Here is an 18,753-nt window from a genome sequence, read left to right as displayed (position 1 = left end):
CGATCACACTTCACGGAGCGGCACCGATGTCTACGATAAGTAAGAAACATCGAACCAGGATTTAGTCAAGTACCTGACCTGAGGGGAGCATGACCCAGTCAGTAGCATCGCTTGCTTTGACTTACCCCACTTTGGAATCAGGAACTCACATCCAGCCGGGTTGAGGCTAGGTGCATTTAACCAAGTCAAAGTGACAGTCCTTCCAGCCCTCTAAGGCTCCCTTTATCCACCACCTGGATACTGAGAATGGAGCAGCCTTCCAGTCGCCAAAGAAAGCTCATTCCCGGAGATGAATCTAGCGAGCCTAAATTCCGCCAGCAGAGATGGTCCGCTAAGACCATTAAATCATACTGCATTGCACTATTTCCAGTGATTACATGTCTATTCGTTCTGGTCGTGTTCTGGTCTCAGTGGAGCACACCTGATCTACTCAAGACAATAATCCCGGTGAATATTTCAAATATTCATCACGAGGCTGATCCCCCTTCCGCGGGAGCCACTCCTCGAAGGATCGAGCTTCATGCGGAGGACCATGCCTATCGAGACCCAGAGACCCAGCACCATGACTGGATCCTAAGCTCGGAGACTGTCAGGCCAGATGGGGTACTCAAGAGAGTGCATCTGATTAATGGTAAAACTTTATCTGCATGCTATTGAAGTTGACCCCGCGTTGATTATCAGCAGGTCTCTTCCCGGGACCAACTATCGAAGCGCGTCCGGGTGACACTTTGATCATCAATGTTACGAATAACATTCAAGAACCCCTTTCAATTCACTGGCACGGGTTACATATTGATAGTATCTATGCACTCTCTGTACATTCCGTTACTAGTTTCTCAAATTGACCTATTATGCAGACCAAATGGATGGCGTCGTTGGAGTTACACAATGTGGTATTCCACACGGCACATCCTACATCTACAACATCACGATCCCTGCCCATCAGTACGGGACCTTTTGGTACCATGCTCACTCTGGCTTCGCCAGAGCCGATGGGCTATACGGAGGATTGGTTGTCCACGAACCAGCGTCTCAGTCGACAGTTCGTGGCTTGCTCGCAAATTCTGCTCCATACAGTAAGGAGTTCTTGCTGTTGATCGGGGACTGGTATCATCGGCCGGCCGTTGAAGTCATGTCATGGTACATGCGCGCAGGGTCTTTTGGCAATGATGTACGTCGCTCTCTATCAGCCTGGGTCCGAAGATTGACTGACATAATACAGCCGGTTCCTGACTCATTATTAATTAATGGAATTGGCCATTATAACTGCTCCATGGCTGTCCCTGCCCGACCAGTGGATTGCATTGATCAATCTTCCAACTTGACATATCTCTATTCGAATGTCAACACAGTATATCGCCTACGTGTGGTCAACACAGGGTAAGTATTCTAGTAGCCTTAATTTTTATCATTGAGAACTAAACATTTAGATCCCTCGTTGGACTTACCATCACCTCGCCAACAGAATCCCTTTCTATCATCGAGGTGGACAGCATAAAGGTTGCCGAGAGACCGGAGACAAATTCAATTGGAATTCTATACCCAGGTCAGCGCATGGATCTCCTCATGCGCCTGTCGAGCGAACGAAAAACGACCACTTTGACAGTTGAGATGGATCCAGAGTAAGCTCTTATTCTTCACACCGAAAGGCAACAACACTCACAGAATTAGATGCATGAAATACCCCAATCCGGCACTCACGCCCAATCAAACCTTTCTTATCAACCCCGAGTATGCCCCAGATGCGCAATCTCCTACACCCGATGAAAACAAAAAGTCAAATCTCGATATACAACATGTCCCCTCTCCAGCCCACATCTTATCTTCGCTCCCATATCACGCAAATACTACCGAAATCGTTTATGTCAAGACACAGAAATTCTCCATCAACCATAACGTGCCGTATGGTTACTTCAACCACACCTCCTGGGCGCCTCAGCAAAACCCCCCTGTCCCACTGAATGGACTCCCACGAGAGAAATGGGATAAAAAACAACTTGCGTTGGCCGTAGGGGACTCCGACCCCGAATCAGAGCCTATATGGGTCGACTTGGTTGTAAACAATTTGGATGACACTGGTCATCCTTTCCATTTGGTGGGTAAATGTTCCCCTGTAAATTATATGACCTGCTAACAGTAACAGCATGGTCACCATTTCTACGTCCTTACTGTGTATAAGGGCGCAATTGGCTGGGGCTCCTACAACCCCTTCTCCGACTCATTTCCGCCTGGCTCTGACCCAGATGCCTATCCTGACACTGATGGATTAAACTTGTCACTTGCAATGTTACGGGATAACGTCTATATCCCCAGTAGGGCATATGCGATTCTGAGGTTCCGGGCTGACAATCCGGGAGCGTGGCTGTTCCACTGCCATGTCTTGTGGCATCTGTCTAGTGGAATGGCCATGCTGGTAGACGTGGGGAACTATACAGGCTTTCCCGAGAACTCGTGTCTGATTTAAAGGGCGGAGTTGCCTTTCAAGTGAAATTTACCATTGGTCATAGCCAGGAGTTAGGGTGTTTCACGGGTGTCTATTAACTATGTGTTCATATTCATTATCCAAAGAGGGAGGCAGTTTTCACATCAAGATATGTAATTAATTTGGCTTGGAGCAGTAATTTTACTGAAGAAGTCATACGAATCGACCAGATGTCAATCGATATAATGGTTTTTTATTTACTACGCTTTTCATTGAATTGATCAACCGCCCTCAACAGCACATTCGTAAACGCCATTGTTCAATATGTTGGGGTTCATAAAGTCGTCATTTATTGTGACATCACTCCAGAATTCTTCCTGATTGAAGCCTCCGGTCAAGAACCATTGATCAAAATCAAAATTCAAGTCCAGAGCCTCAGCAGAGACTGCCAGATTCTGTTCTGCCATTTCACCACTTGGGCTCTCGGCTGTTTCGGCTGTGGTCAAAGGTCCTGTTCTCAAATCCGAATAAGTTATATCCGTGCTAGAGGTAACAGAGCTATCCCTTTCGATTTCGTTTGTGGTCCTTTCAAATTCCTTCATGTAGACCCCGATCGTCACCCCCATAGTCTTCTTAAACACGCGACAAAGATAACTTGGCGTGACGCCAGCCTCTTCTGCCAACTCTTTTAAGCTGCGCTTCATCGAAGAATCATTCCGCTGTATCCTTAGAAGTGCAAGTACCCTTGTAACAACTTCCTGCCTCTCGCCAAGGAAGCTCGCATCATCCGGTTGGCATCTCTTGCACGGTCGGAAACCATCGCGTTGCGCTTGTTCTGCTGTGTCATAGAAGACAACATTCGCTCTTCGAGCAAGGCGTGCCGTACATGTTGGGCGGCAGAATATCATGGTGGATTTAACGCCGTAGAGGAAGGAGGAGTGAGAGGAAGGAGCTCGCTGCGTGAGGGCGCGCCAGCGGGAGTGGGCATTTTGAAAGTGGTCGCAGCTATTTGATCTCGAAGCCTGTGCTTGCATATTGAGTGAAACTGAAGATGGCTGCAATCTGTTTTGCATAGGTTAGAAGATAAAGTACTGTAGGGTCCTATCGCTGCTTGCGGGTTTATCTCAAACACGCAAACGTGGTGGCGACACAGGTCTCACGTGATGAAGTGTAACAAAACAAACACAAACACAAAAAGAAAGAGTATCTATCATTGTCTGACTGACTTTGGTTCATATTCACATTTACAACCTTGGCGGAGATACTGACAAGTGCGTCGATGTGCTCAAGGTAAGAAGTCCCGGCTCAACCCGTTCCAAGATTCTCTTGAAAGGCGCTAGAACCGAGTTTGTATAAACATGTGAGCCTTCGAAACATAGACCCCCTCATGTTCTACCACTTTGTTCTCCAGTTCCATCCTTTCACTTTAATTCTGACCCACAGAAAAGACAGGAAAGCGCCCACGTAACTAAGTCCAGCAAATAGACCGACCCCCCAATACTTTAGTTTCCCTTTCCCCTCCACGGCATCGAGAATGCTCCCAGCGATAGGTATACTTGCTAGTACTCCGAACGATACCATCGTAAAGCAGCTTGCGTAATACCGTCCATATTCCTGGGTTTTACACAACTGCCCCAAGCAAATCGGTGTCAGACTGACATTAGAACCGCTGCAGAATCCAAATATAAGTATAAATACTATCAGTAGTACGTAGCTGTCCAGATCAGGTACAAGAATGTCTGGTATCCAGAATCCAAAGACAGATATTGCGCATAAAAATAGCGAGACGACCATGGTATTGTATCGGCCAAATCTATCGGCCATGTCGCCTGCCACAAAACGGCCAACACATGAAGCAGCATTGAGAATCGCGAGAAGCTGGTACGCAAATGCTGAAGATCCCTGAAGAACATCCTCATCCGGAAGGTGCTGTCGATCAATGTAGTAACGTGGGATGTAGGTGATCGGAATGTAGTAAGCCAAATCGGTCAGGAATACCCCAAGGGTTGTAAGAGCCATGGCTCCTGTTCCATCGAGAAAGATTTTGTAGTCCGGCAATGTATCTCTCCAGGTTGTTTCTGCCCCTTTGCGGGGAGGAATTCTGCTTCGGCAGAATGCCAAGCTAATAGCGCAAAGCACAAGCAGCACAAAGGCGATAATGCGAATGGACCATCCCCAGCCGACTTGAGGTAGTAGAGATTGGATCATCAAGGGGAACAAAACCCCACCAAAGCCTCCTCCTATGAATGCGATACCGCTTGCAAAGCCTCGACGCTCCATGAACCAATGAGCGACACAACCCATCGACGGGGTCAGGAGAAGAGAAGAGCCAATTCCGGTGAGGATGGAGAACGACAAGAAAATCTGGTAGTACTCTGTTGTGCCGTGAGTAATGTAAACTCTGTACAATTGCTGGAGTGTAAATAAACGAACTCACCTGTACATACGCTAAGCGCGAACATGCCAACCAGCGTGCAAATGGTCCCCGCGGTCATCAATTTACGAGGACCCATTGCATCAAAGGTTGGCCCAACCTGTACACCACATACCCAATTCACAAAGGCGTAAACGGAGAAAATCCAACCAATCGTCGAGGAAGAAGCTTTCGGTAAGATCACTTTGGACATGACGACTTCAAACACCCCGGATGTGTTGTAGATACCCAGTGATGACGTTAAACCACACCACGCACCAATCACTACTAGCCAGGCATCACGGCCGCCCTCGGGATAGGTAATTTCATCGTCGAGGGGCGATGAAGAAGTGGCTTGGCGGGATTTGCGTGACGTTTTCTCGACATCAGATGAGGAATCGTCACGGCTGACGGAAGTTTCCGTATCGCCTGCAGTACGCGAATCGTCCATCATGTGTGAGATTTATTGTACTTCTTCTGTCACCATGTCTGAACACGACTTGGAAGGCTTTACCAATTCTGTGATTATCCGTAGAAACGAAGACGTGATATATGTTGCGCTGCTCTGGGCACCAGCAAGGCTTGTGAGTTTTTAGATAGTCTGGATAAAGCGAAACTACGAATGTTTATAGAGCTTTCTTGTCAGGGTTGCCACATGTGAATCGACTATGACAGCTTGGGCAGGAAAGATGAATCTGTGAAGTTGAACTCAAACTGACCAATCAGAGACAAGGATCGAGTTGTCCTCAAAATGGCCAATCATCGCACACTTCTGGCTATATCGCGTCATCAGCCTGATGGTCGAAAGTGAAAATATGCACGGTTGTAGTTTACATATTGAAAAGGGGGGCTTTTCCACCCTGACTGGGCTTATCATAGCAGCAACGAAGTTCCTAGGCAGAGGTGGTGTGTTCGGCGTGTTCAACACACCAGGTGAGCCTTTCGGATACTAGATCATTCGCATTGAACTCTGAGAAGGTAATAACATTACATTCCCCTTTGGGTCAGTAATAGATAATGAAGCTCCTGGGTGATTAAGCGGTTGGCTCTGAATCTCTCAAGTGGCAGCATCCATTTGTTTTTGAGCAGAAGATATATCACTCACGTCGGCTGCATAAGCGGCGGACCGATCTCCGCCAAACAAAATGACTCCTCTCAAGTACCCCAGGACCATCTTTACTCCCATCACTAAGGCAATCTTTCAATTCTTTTTCGATCTCTTGACGTTCAGAAATTATGACAATACTGAAAAAACAACGGTCGCAGAGGGCCGAAGCTGGCATTTAAGAAGGTATTACAAAATCGATTGTCCATTGACCTTTGGTTATGCGATGCGACCAAGTATTAACTCGGGTGAATACTAAAAGGGTGTACCAGTTGCGACCGATAGGGGGCCTTTTGATCCGGATACCAATGGGGTCGGGACAATCGGCATTTAAAAGCAACTAAATCCATGTGCCAACTTGACGTGACTTTCAAGAAACCGAGAACCGTCCAGGGCCACTTCACATTGTGTTATTTCTACAGATACATAGCCAGAACATATATAATCAAAGTTACCTTCCTTGGTACATCGAGGCATCTTGAGAATTAAAGCACCGCCCACGCCCTTGAGGCATCTATGATAGCCGGTCAGGGTGCCTTGGGACATGCTCAGTTCTACTCAATGGGCACAAAGGCGGGGAGGCATGATGAGTAAGACCGAAAGAGGAAAACCAAGGGTTCGCACGGGAGGTATGGCAGCTAGATTATTTCCGTGACAGCCCAAGCAGCTGCTTTGATCATGTTTGTATGATGTAATTCTTGAGATTTTCCCCGTCCCAATCATCAAATTGATGATTGAAACTAGGTTTCTGTCGAACTCTAACCGATCAGTACATTCCATTCCAAACTTCCTATCACGAATCGTTAGAATTCTGAGGACGTCGACGAGACAGTGGGCGTGGGAAGTTGACTTGACTTAAGAACGAACACCGGATCGGGCTTGTGGTCGGATAGCTCGACTTGGTCTCAAAGATGCCAACGATCTGTTTTCCGCTTCGAGGCGATCGATGTCAGAAAACTGGGCCAGGAATCAAGGGGCTATGTCGAACCACGGGGAAGGATGTGGAGGGTGACGAGGTGCACATGGGTGTTTCACAATGAACCACCCGAGGCTAGTCATTATTCGCACAGAACAGCCAAGAATGTTCGGTTTCCAGAATGCTGAGGAGAATCTAAACGCGGCGATCTACATTGCAACCATCACCGTTTTCGGCTAGAGGTATCGAAGTCATTGTCTGCAAATAGACAGCTCTGACATTGAATTGAAGTAATTATGATGATTGTAGACAGAACCCCTCACTTATAATGTACAGTTGACTTCTTTCGTCAAAACATCGCTGCCTAATCATCTTGCGTATCGAGTACTCAAGTACGGTCCGTGCGCGACGTGCTCTGATGTATTATCGTATTGCCTGGGTATTTAGAGTAATTTTTTATCCTTGTGAATCATACGATAGCAAGGGCATATCAATAGATTTATTTTCACTGCTGCTAGACATGCCCATGCGAGGTACCGAACTCAAAATTTCTCGTATTCATTGGTCCCGAAGGCCCAGATTATCGTCAAGCGCCCAAGGAACATGGGGCGAGAATGTTCGGAGGCTTTCTGTTACATCATTCACCAAAGCGATTGTCTCGGCCGCAAAAGGTAACCGGTCGAAAAAGATTGTACCTGCATGTGACAGACACCATAGTTACCATGCCATTGCAGGCTCCTGATTGATCGCAGTTTCTATGATCCCTCGGGATTTTCTGCCTCGGATGTACCTGACCGCGCGGTAGCTGGCAGCTGGTACCTGGTGCCTGGCAGGGAAAACAGCCCCCTTCAGCCACCAGTGCTTGCGTGGCTAGCCAGGAATTGAACGCTCATTGGGCTATATGAATGCTAAGCATTCTGCTATGGGCCGGTTGAAGTCTGACAGACCACTGGGAACGCTACGCCTGAGCTGTGTAACGTCATACGGAATTGGAGGCTGGCGCAATTGACTCCGCCGACGCCGATCACGATCGATCCAATCATCATCCGAGGCCATCATTCAGTGTTGCCACAACTTGCGTGATTCTGAGTTTCGTTCGAAACAGCGATCTATTCTTAGCCAAGAACGGCTGGGTAATGACAGCAGACTTTGACTTTGGTACAAGGATGTTCTACACATATATAAGAAAGGAGCGCCCCATATTATTGCCACTCCCGCTTTCCAACACAATTCATTCACCTGAGACATACTCTTGCCAAGCACATTGCTGAAACTCCAATTGACATATCCTCATCTTTTGATCCTTGAACCCCAAACTCCACTATAATGGCTGCCTCTCGTCCCTCCAGCGCTAGTGAGCGCACTGGCTCAATCAACTCCCAAGACAGCCCCAAGATATTGCAAACCAAGGCCGATCCCAATTTGGCACTCCACGAAGCTCAGCCCAGTATGAACGCAGTGGCAGACCGTGACATGTTCTCTCTTCGGAGTCTTCAGCACAAAGACCGCAGCGGTCAGATCATCAGTACGTCAATAACAATGCCTGCGGTGTAAATCACATTCCTGACTGTTTGCTTCCCAGGTGACCCCGATCTTTCAAATCCCACGCGGGCCCGGCTTGAGCGACCCCTTGATACCATCCGATCCTTCCAAGCCGCCATCGACGCTGAACGGAAACAAAATCGTATGTGAGGAAACAACTTGCGCCAAAATATTCACGCTGGAATGATATACAAGGAATCTAAGGCGTTTTTGTTTTCATCTTTCTGATGCCCGGGGTGTACGATTACTTCATATGTTTCGAGTGCTGTGACTATACAAGATTGCTGTCGATATATTGATTGAATATAAACTTTTATGCCTTGACGCACAAGTCGACTTCGCTTTCCGCATCTTTCACCCGTGCTCCTGGAGATTATGGGACTGCGCAACTCGCCTGTCAAGTCCACCTGATAGAACCGAGAGAAGGCTGTAGCTGGATCCAGTCCACTGGTAGAAACCTGCAACGAGATATGTAACAACGAAGAGGAACAAACGAAGAGCGAGCGAGGCCGGGGAGAGCTGGAAAATGATTTGAGGCCGGATGTAGGTCGTTCAAAGCCTGAGGATGAAGGCTGTCAGGATCCTTCCATCAGCCGGATTGGAGACGGGTAGATTCTTCCTCTAGCCATTCACAAAGATTGTATTCAGCCACTTCATCGACTTTCAAATTCAACGAGCTAGATTTTTGCGGATCATTCACACATTTGCGCAGAAAACGAGAGCTAGAATCCACTGGGCGGCATGCCCCGGATCGACTTGTCTTGGCATTCTTATCGATCCAGTGCTTAATCTATTCGATCTCAATCTTGGTGAACCCGAAGAAGACCTGATCATTCGCTCGCTAATAAAGGACTTATGGAGCCTAAAGAATATCCGAGTGCAAAGAAAAAAGGAGAGAGATAGTACCAGGGGCTCATCGACCTCTCGCATGGGATTCAGACAACCGGGCTCTTTGCCAGGGGTGTCGCAACATGCACAAAAATCGTGCTTAGCTACGCAGAGGAGTCATCTCCGAGCAAATGGATTACCCACAACCAAGCTACACACTCCCTATTCTAAGCAGACACTTCCTGGCTACGCCTAACGGCATTTGGCCAAGGTCAAAAGACAAAATTAGATCCCTTTGAGCTGCCTGAAAAACAAAAAGTCCACGGCATGGTGAAAAAAAAGGACACGCACTGCCGACGCCATCCCAAGGAAAAAGCCCCACTCCACCGCGTCAGCACGTAAACATTTTCCCTCTCCCATCAAAATACTCAAGAAACATTATCCAGCCGACTCCCTCGAAATCTGACTATCGCTAGTCGTTACAGCATGTCTCAGATCTATTGGCAGTTCAAGGCCGTTTTTGAAAAATTGAGAAGTTGGTCAATTACCGCACCGCCCGATAGCCACAGTGAAAGATGCCCAAACAACGTTAGTGGCACACTAAGAGATGCTAGTCTGCAGAAGCTAGGATGCTTTTCGCGAGTGGAGCTTGGTGATTGGCTCTTGCCATTCGTTCGGAGCTAGCGAACTGATTCGCTTTCGAACCAGCCCTAACGTGGTTGACGCGGTCCATCATCTCCGGCCTGGAAAAGTTGATACCCGGACTCCAGTAGTACTTCACCCAGTATCTAAATGAGGTACTCGGCTCTTAAACCATGAGATCCACCGGATGCCAGATGGGTCAGTTGTACGCGTCCCCTTATGCTGGTCAGGGGCAAAGGGCAAATGATGTAGTTCAGAATGGCGCTTGAGACTATTAATGGCGACGGGGGGGCAAAGCCACTCTTGGTTCTTTCTCTGATACTGGATTCCTTTTATCTATCCTGGCAGACACTGCTGTTCACTCATTTCAAGTTTCTCTTCCAACGCCTTTCGTTATTTCGACACCGACTAGGAGGCCGCCTCCGTTTTCACTCGCTACGTCTTATATACGCGGTATCTAGTGGATCCGCGCGGTTTATATCGCCATGAAGCTCTCTTTGCTGTCTCTGGCAACCCTGGTTGGGGCCGCCGTTGCGGACATAGACCCGATTGTTATCAAGGTAGAGGAGACTCTACCCATTCGAGTGGATGCTCAGTGATACTGATCAGTCCTCTAGGGTTCTAAATTCTTCTACTCTAGCAACAACACCCAATTGTACGTTGCTCTGTCTCCTGTCCCTAGGATATAATTTATCTAACCGTTTAATAGTTACCTTCGCGGTGTTGCTTATCAGCGTATGTTGACTGCACAGTCCCGGCCATGACGCCAATACAGTTGGAACTAACCTTTACACAGAGGATACGACCTCCAGCACTGGCTACAAGGATCCGCTGGCGGATGCCGCGGCTTGCAAGCGTGATGTCCCCATTATGGCGGAGTTGCGCACCAACGTGATCCGTACCTACTCCATCAATGCCACGGCCGATCACTCTGAGTGTATGAAGCTTCTGGCAGAGGCCGGCATTTATGTCATTTCCGATCTGTCGTCCCCGTCAGAGTCCATTGACCGCAGCGATCCTGAATGGCAGACCACCCTCTACACCCGCTACACCAGTGTGATTGACGAGCTGTCTCAGTACAACAACACTATCGGTTTCTTCGCCGGTAACGAGGTCGCCAATTCCGTTTCTACCACCGATGGTAGCGCCTTTGTCAAGGCTGCTGTTCGTGACATGAAGAAGTACATCAAGGAGAAGGGCTACCGGACAATGGGTGTTGGATACGCCACTGCCGACGTCTCGGCCATTCGGGAGGATCTTGGCAACTACTTCGACTGCGAGTCTGACGAGCAGTCCGTCGACTTCTGGGGCTACAACATCTACTCTTGGTGTGGTAACTCTACCTACCAGGAGTCAGGATACAAGGCCCGCACCGAGGAATTCCGCAACTACACTGTCCCCGTCTTCTTCGCTGAGTACGGCTGCAATGACGTTACCCCCCGCCCTTTCACTGAAGTCACGGCTCTTTACGGCGACACAATGGCCGAGGTCTGGTCTGGTGGCATTGTCTACATGTATTTCCAGGAGACTAACAACTACGGTATGCTTTCAGATTTGCATCCAGGGCTCTGCAATCGATCATCAACAAACTAATTGACATTCTATAGGTCTTGTCTCGGTTGTTGACAGCACCAGCGTCAGCAAGATGAAGGATTTCGCCTCCTACTCGGAGCACATCGCCACTGCGACTCCCACCGGTACCAACAAGGCTTCTTACACCCCGACCAACACCGTTCTGCAGAGCTGCCCCACCGTGGGCTCCGATTGGATGGCTAAGGCCTCCCCCTTGCCCCCGACTCCGGACCTTGACCTGTGTGGCTGCATCTATGATGCCTCCGCCTGTGTGCCTAAGTCAAGCCTGAGCGACGCCAAACTTGGTACCCTTCTGGGCACCGTTTGCGGCTACACAGACTGCGGCGGCGTGGATGCGAACGGCACCACTGGAGTGTACGGTGCTTACAGCATGTGCCCTGTCAAAGACCAACTCGCTTTCGCCTTGAACAAGTACTATAACGAGCAGGACCAGGCGCTGAGTGCCTGCACTTTCGGCGGTTCCGCTAGCACTAAGGCCACCACCAGTGCCACCGGCACCTGCTCCGCTCAGATTAAGGAGGCTGGCACTGCCGGCACCGGCACTGTTACCACCGAAGCCACCGCTACTGCCGGCTCCAGCTCCTCCTCCAGCACTTCAACTGCGTCCACTGGTGCTGGTCCTAAGACCATCCACACTAGCGTGAGCTTCGGCTCCATCGAAGTTGCCGCCTACTCGGCTCTGGCTCTGTTCTCTGGTCTGGGCATGCTTCTCCTGTAAACTTCCTTCTTTGGAATATTCCCCTCGGAACATCCTACATCTTTGTCGTTATTAATTTGCTACCATCTGCTAGTTTGAGGGTTGATACAGATCTCTCCTTGCATTCAAATTGTTCTTTAGCACTTTCCCGTTCTTAATTTGGCACGCGTTAGCCCCTCCTAGTTCGTCCACTTTGAACTCGTGGTGGATGCTTTAAGGGCAACTACGATACTAGATCCAACAAAGTTGTATTCAAAAATACAAAAAAAACATACAACAGCAGGGATTCGCTGGTGGTCACCCACCCAACTACTAACCTGCCGGCGTGTGGCTTAAGTACGGCTGAGCGGACGGGAAGCCCTGTTCTCCACACCCTATGGTCGTATGTAATTGATAATTATTCAAAAGAAATAATATACAGCTCAACATCCGGTAAACTAGTATGTAGGTGTTACGCAATTTGTGGTATCCTTGACTTGTAAGATTGTAGTCCTAAAATACCAGCGGGCAATTTTAACGTCAAAACTATTCAAAAGCCCTTTATACCTGTCGGGCAGACCTGATACTGAAAGCCTTCTTCCCCAACATTCGCGGATATTGATTGATACATTGCAGTCCTTCTCACTCGCCTGCAATGGCCCGTCTTGTTAAAATGGCAGAAGTCTCATCCAGTCTTGTCCAGTCATGTGCATCGTAACATGCCTGACGACTCAATCGTACTGCAGGGCTTGTGCGAGCTCTCATTTCGATCTCATATTCATCGATGGCTACTTTTGGTGACGCAACGCCGGTGTAAATTTTCACGACTGCCTCCATCAAGTGATATGCATCAAGTAGGCCGTGATTTGCTGCTTCTCCTCGATCTAAAAGGAAGGTCTGAGGTCAGTACAACCCTTCAAAGTTTCTTAGGACATATAGATCACTTACACATTGTCATTGCATGTGCAGCATCACCAGCCAAAGTGATTCTCCCTTCGTGGTTATTCCATGAAGGACACTCCCAGTCTGCCAGTTTGACCTCTGTCACTGGTGTCCCTTCAGGAATTCTATCTACGGCCTCTTGCAAGAATGGCACAAACCCTTGAGCGCGCCGCTTCATATTTGCTAAGCGAGCTTCGTTTGTGTTCGCGACTTCGTCCTCGGGACCTTTGGCAGGCCACGACATGCAAATCTGAGCACGATACCGCTCGGTATCTGTGTCAGCCGTCCCATTCACGCAAGGTGTCTCCAGCGTTGAAAACCAGAAAAAGGCCCCGGTAGGTGGATGACACCCTTGGAATAATAAGGGATCCATGTCACGCAGAGGCTTGATTTGTTGTGGCGTCAAGTCGATTGCGACGCCGGTGAAGTTGATGGAAAGGGGGATGTTGTTGAAAGCATCTGGTCGAAGTACTTGTCGCACCATCGACCGGCTTCCCTCGACCCCGATCACGATGCGCCCGGTCACCGTCGTTTCGTCTGCGAATACTAGTTGGACCTTATTGACGTCTTGTAGATTCAAACCGACTACACGCCGGTCCCAATGAACATGAGCCTCAATTCCGTGCAGCAATGCTCGTCTCGTCTTCTCACGATTCACGCGCCATCGAACATTTGGCGGAATCTTGAACTTTGGCTCTCCGGTTTCGAGGTTGATGAAGAGAAAGTTACCACTGTCATGGCGCGCAATGCCCGGGTCCACCTGAACATTTCGAATACGAGCCAGCGTCTCCTCGGGGAGCATTTGCTTCATATATTCCAGTGCCCAATGCAGGGTAATGGCCCATCCCTGGCCACGGGTGTCGGGAGTTGCATCGCGTTCGTAAATCTCGAAAGGAATATTCTTCTGCTTGAGCGCTTGGCCAAGCGTGAGGCCGACAATGCCAGCGCCAACAATCAAGACAGGCTCCATTGCATCGATAAAGATCACATTGTCGCCAGATCGCGCCTTTTGTGTCTGGAGTCATCATCGAATGCTATCGGCCGTCGCATAGATAACGTGCGGGGCTTATCCGTCGCTCTACGGCTTCGTGTTTGCGTTTCCGACCGTCGGCTATCCTGTTTAGCGCCAATGCGACGGCCGCGGGGCTATTATTGCATTGGAAGAAGTCCGTCACGTCCGGCGACAGATGTGGCATATAAACCAATGTCGGACATCTTTCCTCCCTGAACAAACCATTGCCATGTCGCACGAAGCCCTCAACCCCATTCACCCCTCAGTTCTCCCTCATTTGGACCCCGTGTTCGTTCGTCTCTACAATGAGCACGTCGCGAATACCCCCGCAGGCCCAATTGATTTATCTGTCTTAAGAACTAAGTACTCTGTTCTTTATTCGTATGGCACAGGGCCCGCCCCCGACTGTGCTCGAATCTATGACAGCGAAGTCCCCGGCCACAATGGCGATTTGATTCCCGTTCGTGTTTATGAACCAGATTCACCCGGACCCTGGCCCGTACATGTGGACTTCCACGGCGGAGGTATGAATTGTCCAATATGCGAAGCCGACACCAATTGACAAGGAATGGCAGGTTGGGGCTTGGGAGATCTTGACACCGAAGCACACATTTGCAAACACATCTGTGTCAAGGCGGATGTCTGCGTGATTGATGTGGATTATCGACTAGTGCCGGAGTACGCATTCCCAATCGGTATTCAGGACTCGTTCGCAGCCTTGCAACATATCCACGCCAAGGGCGCCGAACAATTCAACATCGACCCTACACGAATCTCGCTAGGAGGTGTTTCGGCGGGAGGCAATATCGCCCTGGTATGCGCTCACCTTGCCCGTGATGCCGGTACCCCTCTTCGATTAGTCGCGGTTGGCACCCCAACCATTGACGACATTTCAAAGTACAAGTCAGCATTTGAGGCACCGTGGCCATCCATGCAAGACATGGAACATGCACCCACACTGAATTGGGCGCGTCTGAAGTGGTTCGACAATCTAAAGTGGCAGAGTATTGCTGCCAATAGCCCGACGAAAGATGCCCAAATGGCTGCGGTGAAGTGGTATGCTGATGCGCTGCAGGCACCAGACTTTACCAATCTGACCAAGACAATTATCTACACGGCAGGCTGTGACCCTCTGCGTGATGAGGGCGAGGCATATGCTCGGAAGTTGATAGAGGGTGGAAACGAGGTGATTCAAAAACGATTCGCTGGTGTCCCGCACCCCTTTATGCACATGGACGAATGTGAGTACTTAGAGATTCTATCGACACGAATGCAACTAACCTTGCTTCTAGGCCTGTGGCAAGCGGAGCAATTCATCGGCTTGACGGTTGGGCATATCAAAGCTGCTTTGCATCAATAATATTACGTCATTTTGAGTTCTAGGGCTTAACTTTATTGAATACAATCTAAATACCAAGTACTCCAGGCCACATGTTCTAGATCTTCATAAGCAAGAACAAGCGTACATAAATTGAATACTCAAAGGTACTTGTGAGCAGCGCACAAGCGCACCTGGTAGATATCAGCGCTAACTAAATGACGAAGAGCTATCGACGAAGAGCCAGCGCTACAAGATCTCTGACTAGGCAATGACCTGGAAATGCAAATCAAATGATGGTAGTGATGTTGATGACTGAATATCGCGATGAATGCCGGAGTGTATCTTACAGTTCAATGACAGAAAATTCGTCCAGGCTCTGATTAGCAGTATAAACGCCGCAAAAATGCACCCCCGAGCCAGGAAGTCACTCGTACTTGATTAGTATAAGGGATAAAGTTAAATACTGATAAATACTGAAATGAACAAGACAGATCAATGAAAGAAGTAAACATTGCACGCGAGTTAGTGAGGATTGAAAAGCAATGGATATACATCGTGGTACGAGGTTTCTTATTTCTCACAACACGGCGAAGACCAATCTGGAGTGGGAGTGGAACCGAACTAAGATAGATTGAGATCTATGATTTCGGAATCAGGGTCGGTATTAGGGACTAAATTCCAAAATTATCACACTATTGAGCGCCCAATGGGTCATGGTTCCTATATAATTTGAATTATTCTCCGTTGTGGTCAAATTAGCCGGCGGTTCGTCTCCACCAGAAATAAGGAGTGCGTAGCCGAGAGGTATTTAATTTCATACCCCTACCCTCCATATTTCCAATCAAGGGAAACGATTTGAAAATGTCTATTCATCGCTTTGCCCTCGCGGGCCTCCTGCTCGGCTCAGTATCGGCCAGCAGCTCCGTCAGCTCCCCGGCTAGTAGTCGGGTCCATGTGCCTTCTGTCACCTGTCGAACTGTGATTGGGACGACGTCTGTCGCATCAGTTTCTACCACCACGCTTACTCGCACCCTTCATGATCGCCTTCCTATTGTGACCTTCACTACAACCCAGGACACCGTCACCGAAACCCCCGCCACATTCACCCTCTCTTTGATGGACTATAAAACTACCACTGTCACTGTCACTGAAGATACGGTCCTACCACTGTCACTGTCACTGAAGATACGGTCACGGATACTTTCTCGACTACCTCGACAGAGTTTGACACCGCAACTGTGACCGTCCCTGGTGATGTGGTTACTGCGACTATCTACATCACCGTGTCGACTACGAGCACCACGACCTCTACTATAGCCACCTCCGATGGCTTTACTCCTATCGCAGATACGATACCTACACCTTTTGCGTCTAGACGCTCATTACTTGATGAGGATGACTGCTCTGAAGGCCCTTGGATAGACGACTATCAATATCCCCTGGAGGTAGAGTGCCACGAGAAGATCATTTTCAAGACCACCTCAACCTCGACGGTTACCGGAGTGCCTATCACCACCACTGTAGCTACTCCTATTACAACAGCTACAGAGATTAGCACCATATCTACCACCTCATTCGTGGTTCCTGGGGATCTCTCTACCACTCTGAGCTACAGCACCACATCCACACTTACCATGACAACATATGTACCCGGTGAGACTACCACCGTCACGTCTACCACCACTGCTCTTGCAGCCGTTGCTACTGCTACCGTCGTTGACTCGTGTGCTGCCAATAATATCGCCGGTGCTCCTGTCTCGTCTGAATTTGGGTCTTTCGCAGGCCAATACATAAATGAGATTAATTTCATTACTGTCCCCGGTTATAAGGTGACTACAGCCTCCTCCGACTCCGCATATGATTGCTGCGTTAGTTGCATTGAGACCTCCGGATGTGCCTTCAGCTGGTTTGTGGATGAGTCGAGTCAGAGTTACTGCTATCTGGTTATGACAACTACTTGCTCGACGACTTCAACTTATGGCACTGCCGGGTTCAATAGCAATCCGAATAATTGGCAATTGTCCAACGGAAACTGCGGATATGTCAAGGGCATAGACTTCTCATTTATATGATGTAATAATTAGAAGCCGTCTTTGAATCTTGTACGTGGGTTCCTACTCTAACGCAGACTAAGTAGCTCGTACGCTTACATGTGCATACACACAAGCACATTTAAAGGTAAAGGTACGTATGAAAAAAAAACAACCAAATTGTTACCCGAAAGAAAAGAGACAAAGCCACAATATGATGTCAATTCAGGTATAATTCAAGACAAGAAAACCAGACGGGTACGCTTGGTGGTAAGGATACTTTAGCCCCTCAATGGCTCCCAGGCAGTATACGTGGTTCTTTTGATCACCTGATTTCTTTTCTACTTGTCCTTAGCACGTGTCGGAGTTGCATTTGGTTCCATTTCCAGCGTTTGTCTCAATATGTTGATTCTCTATTATCCTGGGAAGGTGTACGTATACGTCCCGGGGGTTAGCTTCCTCCATTAGCCCCACCGACTCGACCAAACATGAGTTCTCCAAAGAAATACCCAACAAGGACCGCGAAAAAGAATCCAACATTCATCGTCATCACCGCAATCATTCTTATGAAAAGGAGTCAGCATTTGAAAAAGGTTGTCGGCGCTTATCCAGAACATATCGACCGTACTTACAGTAGATACGAAATCCCTTGGTTAAGCATTCGCAATGCTGCACGAGGAAGATTGACCGATAGTCTCCAAGTTTGAATCAGTTTCTCCCTTGTGGGTTTATCCTGACCTCCATTGATGAAAACAGGGTATCCGGCATTTTTCGAGGCCCAGAAAGTATCCAATGTGGCAACCTTCGCGCTTATGGCTCGCCATATGACAGCGAGAAAGAATAAAAAAAACCAGGTGCCCACGTATCCACCGGTGCTTGTGGGCATCCACGAACTCGAAAAGAGCATAGTTGAAAGATTCTCAGTATTAAAGGCCATGTTCATGGTCGACATGGAGGCGGTAGACGTCATCGCCATACCGGAGGCAGTTGTATTTGTGGACATATGCATGATGGGCAGGATGAATCGGCGAATGTCATGTGGAATCCAGACAGAAGATACAAATTTTGTAGACCGAACAATGAAGCACGGGAAGAATAGTGAGGGGTTGCGTGATCACAGCGTCTGAGAAGACGAAGTTCCTTCACCCGTCGTACATGTGGCTGACGGGAGGTGATTAATAAAACAGAACTGCACCGGGCCAGCTAAAGATATCTAATGTGAGAATACGTGACCCTCGCAAGATTGGAGATTAAAAACCTCCGACTTGGGCGCGTGGAAGCGAATATTCTCGCAAATGTGCTCAGCGCTAA

General features: G+C 48.6%; 7 protein-coding genes across 7 annotated transcripts; 5 read left to right on the top strand and 2 right to left on the bottom strand.

Annotated features, from left to right (window-relative positions):
• Positions 1-246: 246 nt before the first annotated feature.
• On the top strand, positions 247-2,464 carry N7443_009554 (uncharacterized protein; the record flags this gene model as incomplete). Its single annotated transcript, XM_056889610.1, is given in 7 exon segments — positions 247-631; positions 685-815; positions 833-1,171; positions 1,223-1,380; positions 1,431-1,622; positions 1,672-2,095; positions 2,144-2,464. The coding sequence occupies 7 exon segments, from the start codon at positions 247-249 to the stop codon at positions 2,462-2,464; spliced, it is 1,950 nt and encodes a 649-aa protein (XP_056736101.1).
• Positions 2,465-2,703: 239 nt separating this feature from the next.
• On the bottom strand, positions 2,704-5,289 carry N7443_009553 (transcriptional regulator family TF; the record flags this gene model as incomplete). The annotated part of the gene is made up of 3 exons (XM_056889609.1): positions 2,704-3,477; positions 4,121-4,797; positions 4,860-5,289. The coding sequence occupies 3 exons, from the start codon at positions 5,287-5,289 to the stop codon at positions 2,704-2,706; spliced, it is 1,881 nt and encodes a 626-aa protein (XP_056736100.1).
• A 2,893-nt stretch (positions 5,290-8,182) lies between these two features.
• N7443_009552 (DUF2406 domain-containing protein) lies at positions 8,183-8,548 on the top strand (the record flags this gene model as incomplete). Its single annotated transcript, XM_056889608.1, has 2 exons — positions 8,183-8,381; positions 8,439-8,548. The coding sequence occupies 2 exons, from the start codon at positions 8,183-8,185 to the stop codon at positions 8,546-8,548; spliced, it is 309 nt and encodes a 102-aa protein (XP_056736099.1).
• Positions 8,549-10,353: 1,805 nt separating this feature from the next.
• Positions 10,354-12,179, top strand: N7443_009551 (glycoside hydrolase family 72 protein; the record flags this gene model as incomplete). Its single annotated transcript, XM_056889607.1, has 5 exons — positions 10,354-10,428; positions 10,486-10,523; positions 10,578-10,603; positions 10,665-11,408; positions 11,476-12,179. 5 exons carry the CDS (start codon positions 10,354-10,356, stop codon positions 12,177-12,179), a joined length of 1,587 nt encoding a protein of 528 aa, XP_056736098.1.
• Positions 12,180-12,779: 600 nt separating this feature from the next.
• N7443_009550 (FAD-dependent oxidoreductase) lies at positions 12,780-14,049 on the bottom strand (the record flags this gene model as incomplete). The annotated part of the gene is made up of 2 exons (XM_056889606.1): positions 12,780-13,021; positions 13,086-14,049. 2 exons carry the CDS (start codon positions 14,047-14,049, stop codon positions 12,780-12,782), a joined length of 1,206 nt encoding a protein of 401 aa, XP_056736097.1.
• Positions 14,050-14,320: 271 nt separating this feature from the next.
• On the top strand, positions 14,321-15,451 carry N7443_009549 (alpha/beta hydrolase; the record flags this gene model as incomplete). Its single annotated transcript, XM_056889605.1, has 3 exons — positions 14,321-14,615; positions 14,667-15,332; positions 15,384-15,451. 3 exons carry the CDS (start codon positions 14,321-14,323, stop codon positions 15,449-15,451), a joined length of 1,029 nt encoding a protein of 342 aa, XP_056736096.1.
• An 822-nt stretch (positions 15,452-16,273) lies between these two features.
• Positions 16,274-17,484, top strand: N7443_009548 (uncharacterized protein; the record flags this gene model as incomplete). Its single annotated transcript, XM_056889604.1, has 2 exons — positions 16,274-16,570; positions 16,636-17,484. The coding sequence occupies 2 exons, from the start codon at positions 16,274-16,276 to the stop codon at positions 17,482-17,484; spliced, it is 1,146 nt and encodes a 381-aa protein (XP_056736095.1).
• Between the last annotated feature and the right edge of the window lie 1,269 nt (positions 17,485-18,753).

The sequence above is a fragment of the Penicillium atrosanguineum genome (genome assembly GCF_028827265.1).
Source record: "Penicillium atrosanguineum strain IBT 20685 chromosome Unknown utg000008l_segment0_segment0, whole genome shotgun sequence".
Lineage (NCBI taxonomy): Eukaryota > Fungi > Ascomycota > Eurotiomycetes > Eurotiales > Aspergillaceae > Penicillium > Penicillium atrosanguineum.
This window is presented reverse-complemented; position numbering and strand designations above follow the sequence as displayed.